The following is an 11,673-nucleotide window of genomic DNA, read 5'->3' on the forward strand; positions in this document are numbered from 1 at the left end:
ATTCTCTTGCCTTTGTCTCACTGCACATCTCAATGAAGCATCGTGTATAGTGGAGAAAGAGCAGGAGACAGTTAAGCAAACTAACATTGGTTTAGTTCCTGTTATGTGAAAATTCCTTGTTGGACGCTTATGGCAGTCCTACAAAATAAGCATCTCTATCCCCAGTTTACAAATGAGGAAACTGAGGCTCATAGAGAAGAAATGGCTTGCCCTAACATACTCTGGAGCCTATGTCCTTTCCACTGCAGAATATCTTGGCTAACATTACTGAGAACTAAGCAAATCACCCAGGTCCTCTCATCCTCCAGAAACACTATTGTTCTCATTTTACTGATGCAGTAACTGGGAGTTAGTAGCGTTGAAGAGCTTGCTCATGATCCATGTAGCTAAGTGATAGAACTAGGATTTGAATCTGACACTTCAAAACCAAATCTCATCTCAGCTCTAGACACTCAGAGCCCCGATTCTAGTTTTGCTTTTGTTACTCACTTAAGGTGGTCCTTTAGGGAAATTGTTCTCTCATTTCAGTCTTTAGTTTCCATCTATACAAAGGCTTGTCCAGTTGAGTTCCAAGATTATCTCTATGGAAGTGGCTGGGCCCTTGGAGACAAAGCATTTGGACATCTTAGAGGACTTGTCTCCCCAATCTCATTTTGTATTTGTGACTTATGTGGCTGTCTAGATCAGACAATAGGGGCTTCACGGGTGGCTCAGTGGTAAAGAATCGACCTGCCAATGCAGGAGACACAGGAGACGTGGGTTCAATCCCTGGATCAGTAAGGTCCCCTGGAGGAGGCAATGGTAACCCACTCCAGTATTCTTGCCTGGAGAATCTCATGGACAGAGGAGCCTGGTGGACTGCAATCACTGAGGTCTCAAAGAGTCGGACATGACTGAGCATGCGTGCACACATGCAGATCAGACAATGACTCTCCATTGCCCTCAAAATAGAATACTTTACCATGGCTCAAAAGAGTCTGGATGGTCTGATCTCTACCAAACTGACTCGTCTCCCACCCATTCTTTGCACTAACCATTTCAAAAAAACTGATGGTTTATGCTCTCTTTAAACCAGTGAGCAACTTCCTCTGCCTTCCCATCTACCTGTGTCACCTTTGAACAACTAGCTCAGATGTTATGCCCCCTGGGAAGATTTGACTGAGTCCCCAAATTAATAATTGAATGTCCACTGTATATATTCCCATGCTGCTGCTGCTAAGTCGCTTCAGTCGTGTCCGACTCTGTGCGACCCCATAGACGGCAGCCCACCAGACTCCCCTGTCCCTGGGATTCTCCAGGCAAGAACACTGGAGTGGGTTGCCATTTCCTTCTCCAATACATGAAAGTGAAAAGTGAAAGTGAAGTCGCTTAGTCGTGTCCGACTCTTCTCGACCCCATGGACTGCAGCCTACCAGGCTCCTCCATCCATGGGATTTTCCAGGCAAGAGTACTAGAGTAGGGTGCCATCGCCTTCTCCGATATATTCCCATAGCTCCGAGCATATCCTCAAACCTGGAACTCTGCTTCTGCATTAGAAGCTGTTACAATTTCTATCTGTCTCCTGGCAATGGCTTATAGAAGTGCTCAAAGCTTAAATCAGTATACAAATCATGGTGGTGGCGGCGGTGGCGGCGCTAATGATGCTTTCTACTAAGAGTTTTGCACATATTAACTTATTTAATTATTGCTTCAACTCTATAATGTGGACAAATGTGATCCCCATTTTATGAACAAGGAAACAGAAGAAGTAGCTTTTTAAAAGTAGGCAAAGAAGCAGGCCTGCATCCCTAAGTACAATGGCAAGAAATGAGCAACACTTGGATGTGTCTCTTCCTGGTTCCTTTCTGCTGGTCTTACCCTCCCCCAGTTCGATCCTCCTCAACGCAGCCAGAAATGTTTTTAAGCAGTTTCTCTCTGAAAACTGTTGCTTGGAAGTCTTCAGTAAGTCCCCACTTACCCCTATGGAGGGCTGATTATAAATTCATTGATTTCTTCTTTCATTTTTAAAACAACCTTTGTGGTAGACTTCTCTCATAGCTCAGTTGGTAAAGAACCTGCCTGCAATGCAGGAGACTTGGGTTAGATTGGGTTGGGAAGATCCCCTGGAGGAGGAAGTGGCAACCCACTCCAGTATATTCTTGCCTGAAGAATCCCATGGACAGAGGAGCCTGGCAGGCTACATACAGTCCATGGGTTTGCAAGAGTCGGACTGAGTAACTTTCACTACTACCTACGTTGTAGTAGACCTAGTCATTATTCCCATTTGTGTGTAAGAAAACTGAGGCACAGTTTGTGAAACAATGTCCTCAATATCACAGAGCTAGTAAGTGTCTGGGGCAAGATTCGAACCTCAGCAGTCACCGTTACTCTATACAACCCACGCCCCAGCTTCTAAGCTCCAGTGGCCTGGCTCCTGCCACTTCTCCAGTTTCCCACTGTGAGCCCACTTGCACACCATCTGCCACCTCTAAACCCCTTCTGTCTGTGACTTTCCCTAGGCTTCCTGTTATGCCTTTTCCCTCTTCTTTGTCCAAACCCTACTCATCATGGAGACTCAGCACAAGTTCCCCCCTTTCCAGGAAGTCTTTCTGGATTTCCCAATCCCACACGATACTGTCCTCTGTTCCCCACAGCTCCCACATTTCATTTTATTGTTGCTCTTGCCACCTGCGTTGCAGTTTTCCACTTGTGTATCTTTCCTACTGAATTGGGAACTCTGCTGTGCAACTAATGCTCAGCAAAGGTACAAGCAATGACTCTGTCTCCTTTAACTTCATCCCCAACCCGCTCGTCAAAGGAAGAAGCAGGTTTGGAGATGTTCAAGTTCCCCAGGACACAGAGCTGCTAAGGAGCAGAGCAAGAGCTGAAATGAGGAGGGCTGGGAGTAAGCCCCTCTGGTTCCCCTCCCCACCCCGGGGAGGCGCCTGCCAGAGGCGAGAGAGCCCTGTGGGGCGAGTGTGACTATGAAGCTATGAATTCTTGGCACCTCAGGAAATATTCCACCCAAGTGGTGAGCTATACAAAGAGGACTTTTTGAAAGGCACCTCATAAATCATGCCCACAAGACCTACACACATAAGCCCGGCCCTTTTCCAGCCGCCACACAGGTGCCTGACACAGTCTCGCATTTGTGGGGTCTGCTGTCGTAAAATGCCTCCCTCCTGGGGGTCTCCAAGGGGCATGCAGAGGACAGCAGGAGAGGGCCTTGCCTGTGGCCCCTCAGGATCTCCAGGCATCTTGAGGATGCGGAGATGTAGCAGAAAGTGGATCCCATGTGGAGACAGACACCCGGATGGCAAAGCTGACTTCTGGTGTGACCCTCTCGAAGCCTCCGTTTCCACAACTTTCATGAGACCATGTTGTTGGTTCTCAAATGGGGTGATTTTTTTTTTTTAATTTTGACTTATTTTTGCTGTGCTAGGTCATCATTGCACACGGGCTTTCTCTAGTGGTGGTGAGTGGGAGCTACTCTCTAGCTGCGGGGCTGGGGCTTCTTGCTGCCATGGCTTCTCTCATTGTGGAGCTCAGGCAGTAGGGCACGCTGGCATCAGCATTGCGGTGGGCAGGCTTAGTTGCCCCGTGGCATGTGGGATCTTCCAGGACCAGGGACCAAAACTGTGTCCCCCCACATGGCAAGGTGGATTCCTAACCACTAGAGCACCAGGGAAGCCCTCAAATGGAGTGATTTTGCTTGGCAGAGGATATTTGGTAATGTCTGGACACTGTTTTCTTGTTATGCCTTGGACTGTGGGAGCAGGTATCTTGCAGGCGGAGGTGTAGGGATACTGCATGACTGCCCCTCCAGCAAAGGATGACCCAGCCCACATGTCGACAGTGCCCTGCTGAGAAACCTTGGGCTGGGTGATCTCAGAGACACTTGCCTTCATTTTCTCTGCAGCCATCAGATCTCCTTGAGGAGCCTCTCTTTGGTGATACATAAAGAGCTCTAGATAAATTCCTAATGATGATCACCATAGTCTAAGGCGATTCTTGCTAGGACTAGTGTGCGGTGTGACCTTGATCCTGAGACATCATCACAACAGTTCTCTGGAATAAAAGCTACCCTTTGCTGAGAGCAAAGGGTACTCGAGGCCAGCCTTTGGGCATCTCTCTTAGTTAATCTCACAACCAGTTTCTGAAGGTAAGGCTACCATCACTGTTTAGAGACAAGGAGAATGAGAGATGTCTGATTTGGGGATACAGATATAAAGGCTTTCATGAAGTAAAAGCCCAGAAGGTAAGCTTTTTTTTTTTTTTTCTGACTGTGAGGAAAGAGTATGAGGGAAGAGCAGTAAGACAGCAGACAGAGAGGGACATGGTGACTGTTCAGACCTAGTGGGTGACCACTTCAGTGGTTACCTTTATGTTTGAGCTCGGTTAAGTGGTGTCATCTCTCTGGAACTTGGGTTCTATACTCATTAAATCTAAGGGGAAAGTATTTTCAGGGTTGTCGTAAAGGTTAAATACAGATTTTAAAGTGTATATACATTGCTTACCCAGCATCTAGCATGTGGTGTTAATTTATTTTAGTTATTATTCTTTTTGTCATTTATCATCATTATAATAATTATTACTTGGCCAGAGTTCTAAGGCTTATAAGTTTTTTTTTCTCATTTCAAATTTAATAAAACTACAAATTATGTTTTATATTGTAGAAGTGAATATGTTAGGTCAAAACTTACACCTCTCTCTATTTTATTATTATTATTTTTTATTATAGTTGCTTTACAATGTTGCATTAGTTTCTGCTATACAGCAAAATGATATGAGCATATCAACCACACATATAAGCATATATCCCCTATTTCTTGGATTTCCTCCCCATTTAGTTCACCGCAGAGCATTGAGTAGTATTCCCTGTGCTATACAGTAGGTTCTCATAAGTTATCTATTCTATTCACAAAAGTGGAAGTGAAAGTCACTGAGTTGTGTCCAACTCTTTGTGACCCCATGGACTATACAGTCCATGGAATTCTCCAGGCCAGAATACTGGAGTGGGTAGCTATTCCTTTCTCCAAGGGATCTTCCCAACCCCTTGGGATTGAACCCAGGTCTCCCGCATTGCAGGCAGATTCTTTACCAGCTGAGCCACCAGGGAAGCCCATAATATATATATGTCAATCCCTATCTCTCAATCCATCCTACCCCCCCCTCCTCTCTTGGTATCCATGAAATTGTCCTCTCTTTCACTTTTTGCACATGGCACAATTGAGGACAAATTCCAAAGTGATTTTTGAACAAGTGTTCACAATATCACACTTACAGTTAGAAAACTGTTGGGACAAGAAGCCCTCATCCATCCATTGACCTTTACTGACCACCTCGAAGTCCTAATCCTTTGACCTGGGCTCCTCCAGCTTCATCACCGTCCCCTCCTGTCTTCCAGGAAGGCCCACCTGATCCTCCGGCGGCTGGAGAGGGTGAGCAGCCACTGTTCCAGCCTCCTGCGAAGCGCCTACATCCAGAGCCGTGTGGACACCGTGCCCTACCTCTTCTGCCGCAGCGAGGAGGTCCGGCCTGCGGGTATGGTGTGGTACAGCATCCTCAAGGACACCAAAGTCACGTGCGAGGAGAAGATGGTGTCCATGGCCCGGAACACGTACGGGGAGTCCAAGGGCCGGTGAGGGCGGGCGCCGCCCTCCGTGAGCACAGGGACTCTCCGGGGGAGGGCGAGCGGTGCTCCCGTGGATCTGGGGCCTGGCAGGGGGTGGAGGACCCTGAGGATGGGCTTGGCGGAGGAGGCTTGCCAGCAAGGCCAAAGCAGACTCTCTTGTGGATAGCCAACGGAGAACTTTGTCACCACTGGATTTCTTCATTTGTCCCCAGCTTTTATTTTTTCTAAGGTATTATTTGACTCTATCAAAGTCTCTCCTTTTTAAACTTTTTCTTACGGATGGCGGTCAGTCCCGAGGCAGGAGCTTTCAGTTGGAGACCCAGCGGCCTTTCCTCTACTTCCTTCCTCCTGCCATCCACCCCCTGGCTTCCTTCCTGCCGTGGACCCCAGGAGGAGCCCTGTGGAGAGCTAGTTGGACCCCCTTCACATCAGGAAGGAGGCCCCGAGGATCATTGGCAGTGAGGAAGCTTGGGTCTTTAGGACGTTCATTTTCCAGACATGTTTGGGTTGGCAGGACCCCTGCCTCTTCCTGCTCCCCGTGGGTCTGCCCAGAGTCCCTGCAGGACTTCCCATGCATTAAAAATTCCTATTGTCTCTCTCTCTCTCTGCTTGGGTCGTGTTTCTTACTGACGGGGGACCTCTGTTTATTCACTCAACAGGTATTTATTGATTCTCTACTATATACCAGGCACTGGGCAATCAGCTAAAGAACAAATTCTCCCTGTAATCAGGGAGCATACAGTGCATCAGAAATTATAGAGAAGCAGCCGGTTACTTTGGGCTGTGGTAAGGGAGGGATGGAGGCTCTTTGAACTACTTGCTAGGTCATGAGACAAACGAAAGGGGTTCCAAAATGCTTTCTTGAAAAAGTGATGCCAATACCCGAAAGATGGGGAAGGGGTGGGGATTAGCTCCAGGCAGGTGGGACACCATGAACAAAAGCCTAGAGATAAGAGGAAAGGTAAGTCAGTCAATGGACATGAGTTTTAGCAAACTCTGGGAGATGGTGAAGGACAGGGAAGCCTGGCGTGCTGAGGTCCAAAGAGCAGGACACAACTGAGCGACTGGACAACAGCAAAGCCACTCAAAGGCTGAAAGCACTCTCGTTGGGAATAGAGATCAAAACAGGAAGAAGCGAGAGGTAAGGCTGGGAGCTGGACAGAGCATTGGAAGCCATGGAGAGAAAGTCTGACTATGTTTCAAGTAACTGAGAACCATTGCACAACATTAGCGGAGGAGTCAGCACGCTCTTGAAGAAAAACCATTCCAGCGCCAGCATGGAGGTCGGACTGGAAAAGGCGTTGCAGAGAGTGACTACTGTCATTCTCCAGAAGTGATAGCAGATTGGATCTTGAGGTAATGGGGGAAACCCTCCACCATTAAGTCTCCTTTTAAGTGGCAATTGTCTACTTCCGTTGTGTTACATCCCAGGGAGGGTAATGAGTACAAAGAGGCTTTATAAGTCCTTAAGCTCCTGGCAGTAGCTCAGAGATGCTGGCTTGCTGGAAGAAATGGGATGCAGGTCAGTTATTTCATAATGCAGACATGATACCTGTTAAAGAGTGAGGAATACACTAGAAATTCAGAGGGGAAAATACTGAAGATCAGTAAAGTAAAAGCAGTTGAAAATTAGCTTCCTTCTTAATTTTGATGAGTGCTGATGACATCCATAATCTCTCCCAACCCCCAAAAAACCTACCTGCTGAGTTGTTTTTCCCTCTATGATCCCAATAATCCACACGGGGAAACAGAGCAGAAGGAGATTCTTCCAGACGACCCTGGTGCCTAAAGATCTGCTCAACCTCCAACAATCTAAGCTCAAAGGTGCTCTTTTAAGAAGTTTTACTGTTATTGGATTTACATTTCTGCAAGTATATAGATGGGATTTAGGGCTTTCCAGGTGGTGCTACTGGTAGAGAACTTTCCAGTCAAAGCAGGAGACATAAGAGGTACAGGTTCCATTCCTAGGTTAGGAAGGTCCCTTGGAGGACGGCATGGCAACCCACTCCGGTATTCTTGCTTGGAGAACCCCATGGATGGAGGAGCCTGGCGGGCTACAGTCCATGGGGTCACAAAGAGTCAGACGTGACTGAAGTGACTTAGGGCACATAGGTGGAATTTAGATGGATACATTCCCACTAAGGAGATGACTCTTTTCCTTCCAAGGATAGTATATTCAGAGAAGAACAAACATCTTAAAAGGAGGATGAAAAGAAAAGGAATAGTTATGATTCACTGAGTACTTACCTGTCTTAGTTATGGTATAACAGAGCACCATAGACTAGGTGACTTATAAAGAATACAAACTTGTTTTTCATAGTTCTGAAAGCTGGAAAATCCAAGGTCAAGGCATCAGCAGATTTGGTGTCTGGTGAGAGCTGGTGAGTTCGTAGGCAGCCGTCTTCTTGAGGTGTCCTCATGCAGCAGAAGGGGAGAGGGATGTCTCTGGGGTCTCTCAAAAGAGCACACATCCCATTTGTGAGGGCACCACCCTCATGACCTAATCATCTCTTAAAGGTCCCACCTTTAATCACCAGCATAGTGGAGATTAGAACACAAACATTCACTCTGTAGCATTTCCAGGCTCTATTCAAAATTGCTATCGTGTATAACGATACTTTCCTGTATCACCTTCAGTAATGCTTTCCTGAACCCTAGGTCCCAGGCCTTCCCCTATTGCTGTAGTTTCCATTGTCCTGACACAATCTGAGGAAAGGGTTAGCTCAACAGTTGCATAAAGTTAAGCTCCCCAGTGTTCTGGGGCTGTGATCCGAGCCCAATTGTTTGAATCTGAATCTGCCACCATTCACCAGCTATTGCCCTTGGATGAGTGATTTGATGTCAGTGTCCCCATCAGCCAAATGGGGTACATGTCAGTCTGTTCTCATGGGGCTGTTATGAGGTTTGGGTATGATAGCAGTTGTAATGCACCCAGCACAATATATGGTAGGGTCTTTCTCCCTTCCCAGGTGGCTCAGTGGTAAAGAATCTGCCTGCCAGTATAGGAGATGCAGGTTCAATCCCCAGGTTGGGAAGATCCCCTGGAGGAGAAAATGTCAAGCTGCTCCAGTATTCTTGCTTAGGAAATCTCATGGACAGAAGAGCCTGGAAGGCTACAGTCCATGGAGTCATGAAGAGTCAGACACAGCTGAGCAGTGACTGCACACACACACAACCCAATAGCAACAGCCCCAAGAAGCCTGTGCTTCTCTCTGAGGCTCTCACAGATGGCTGTGGCTTTTGGGTAGCTGCCCAGTCTGCCAATGGCGGCTGGCCCCTGAGAACATCCACCACCAGGCTGTCCCCAGCTCTTTCTCCCGTCCATGCCCCTCCTGCTTTCAGCCTCCTTTTCCCAGCTCTCTGGAGCCTCTTGCCATTCCCAGTCACCACAAGGCCCTCAGAAGTGAGACTGAGAAGCCTGGTGAGACAGGTGTGTTGGGGGGTGGGGTGGCTTGCCATTGCAGGCAAGCAGATTAAACCAATATTTGTTAAGATGTTCTCCGGAGAAAAGAAAAATTCTTGAGGTACCAATGATGCTTCTGGATCCAGTGCCCTGGCTCTGCACAGCCAGATGGATTCATGTGCTGCCACAGAAAATGCCAGGGAAGCTCAGGTCCCACTGTACTGGCACTGATGACTTTCCATATGGTTTCCACCACTAAATAGAGAAGTTGTGAACACACAGAGGTGTGTGGTAGGGGTGCACAAGAAAACGCCTATACATGACTCCCATCCTCTGTACAATCTTTAAGTGTCTTCTCTAGGCAGGCTTCATGGACATATGCTGGTATTTACCATTCAGGGAGTTCTCTTCCTAGCAATGAGTTTACACACTTACCACATTTAACCAAGTGCAGAACAGCCATGTGCGAGTATGGTTACCATTCTTTCAGCTAAAAGAAAATGTGGTTTAGGCAGGTTGGATAACCTGCTTCAAAGTCATGGTGTTGAGATACTGAGATCTAAACCTGGACAGACTAAGTATTTCCAACTGGTGAGTTCTGTTTTACTACTTCCTAGAGAAAATGGGTATAATGCCCCTTCCCCGTCTTATCTTATCCCTCTGCTACTGCTAAGTCTGCTGCGGCTAAGTCACTTCAGTTGTGTCCGACTCTGTGGGACCCCATAGATGGCAGCCTACCAGGCTCCTCCATCCATGGGATTTTCCAGGCAAGAGTACTGGAGAGGGGTGCCATTGCCTTATCCCTCTAATTTCCAACAAATGCTTGAGTACTAATTTCTGGGTTTGGGATACTAAGACAAACAGGACCCAGATCCTGCCCTTATGAAACTCCCAGCACTTCACTAACTGCAAAGTGATAAAATCAGACAGTTCGGAATCAAGCCAATCTGAGTTTAAATATTGCTGTGCAGTTTACAGTGACAAAGAGCTAGACCCTAAGAGAAATGTTTAAAACTAACTCAACAGGTCTTGCTAATTCAGAGGCTTGGGTTAACTTCTCTAATCCTCACTTTCTTCATGGGATGAATGCACCATCTCAGAGTACTATCGGGAAGATTAAATTAGATGATATATATAAAGCCTTGAGAACAAGGCTTTTAATAAAGTTATTACAATGGCTACATGAGAAAAGATAGGTGAGACTCACTTTGCCTCAGGAAAGCCTTTACAGTCAAAGGATAATCAAGTTCAGTAAGTAGAGCAGTAGAAAAAGGACATCATGGACAGAGAGACGGCATGTTTTCAAGAGAGTGTGCTCTGTCTGAAGGATGGTGAGCAAGCAGTGTGGGCTGAGAGGGCAGCCTGTGTCTGGAGAGGTTGGCAGCGCAGACCACACTGGCTGCGGGAAGACCTTAGACCGAGAGCAGGGGTGTGACATAGGCAGGTTAGGCATTTTGCAAAGATACCTCTGGTTGCAAAGCAGGAGAGTGGCGAGAAAGGAGAGAGCCAGTGGGACTAGCCAGCACAGGGCAGGTAGTTAGTGTCGTTTAGGAGGGAGACGAGGACGCCTGAGCTAGGCCATTGCAGAAGTGAGGCTGGATCTGAGTGCTAGGAGAGAGGTGGACGCAACAGGACTTGTTATAACTAAGAGGCCCGGAGACTCAGATCTTGCCTTTCTCCTCTGGTGTCTGAGTATTTGACTGGGCAGAATGTGGGACACGAAGTGGATGGATAAACACCCTTGGACTCAATGGACAGTACATGGATGAGGCAGGATTTGTATCATGCAAATATAGTCACTGGATTGAAAGAGAGCCCAGAATATCATTTAGCTTATGTGGAAGCCATGCGTGGAACTGTGTGTCACTGTGCACAAAGTATTATGAGTTCCCAGTGCCCCATCGCAAAGGATTGTGTAAAGCTGGCATAGGATCTTGTGGAAGAGTTAAGTGCTGACCTTATAAAAAGAGCGCTGAATTCTTCAGCATCACCTTGTCTTCTTCCTTCTTCTTGCCATCATCATCAATATCCTCATCACCATTATCATTTAATTGATTGATTCCTTACCATATTCTAGATTCTTTGCATATATATTTCATATACTTCTTACAACAACTCTATGATATATAAGTTATCACTCCATTTTATAGATTAAGGAATTAAACCCCACAGGTTTTAAGAAACTTCCTGGTCTCAGGCAGCTGGAACCAAAGTTTGAGTCCAGGTATCATTTGACCCCAGAATTTTATCCATTTGCTCTGCTGCCTTCTGAGGTGGGGAGCTCTGGATTCCAGTCTTTCCTCTCCAGCAGAGTAACTAATCAGTCAACCTTGAGCAAATCCTTCACCCTCTGTGGGCCTTGGATTCTCCGTATGCTCCCACCATATTGGGAAAGATGTATGTATCACAGGTATGAGGGAGTGTGCTGGATGATGACTCGTGTATAAAGAACATTTTTCACCCCTCTCTCCTTTTAATCTTCACACCTTTCCTTTGAGGTTGACAATGGCAGAATGAATGGCTCCGTTTGGCCAGTCTAGAGAGGCAGGCTGCAGTCCATGGGATCGAAAGAGTCGGACATGACTTAGCGACTAAACCACCACCACCACCAGAGAGGGTTAAGATCTCAGCAAGGCCATAGGTCTTGGATCTACAG

General features: G+C 46.9%; 1 protein-coding gene across 1 annotated transcript in view; it reads left to right on the top strand.

The window, feature by feature from the left end:
* LOC104985123 (astrotactin-2) overlaps positions 1-6,214 on the top strand; it is a 553,919-nt gene extending 547,705 nt beyond the window's left edge. Inside the window, exon 15 of the mRNA XM_010835130.1 lies at positions 5,387-6,214. Coding sequence (XP_010833432.1) covers positions 5,387-5,624 — 238 coding nt within the window. The 3' untranslated portion in view covers positions 5,625-6,214. The remainder of the gene's footprint in view (positions 1-5,386) is intronic.
* Positions 6,215-11,673: the final 5,459 nt, after the last annotated feature.

This window comes from Bison bison, unplaced genomic scaffold (assembly GCF_000754665.1).
Source record: "Bison bison bison isolate TAMUID 2011002044 unplaced genomic scaffold, Bison_UMD1.0 scf7180017864039, whole genome shotgun sequence".
NCBI lineage: Eukaryota > Metazoa > Chordata > Mammalia > Artiodactyla > Bovidae > Bison > Bison bison.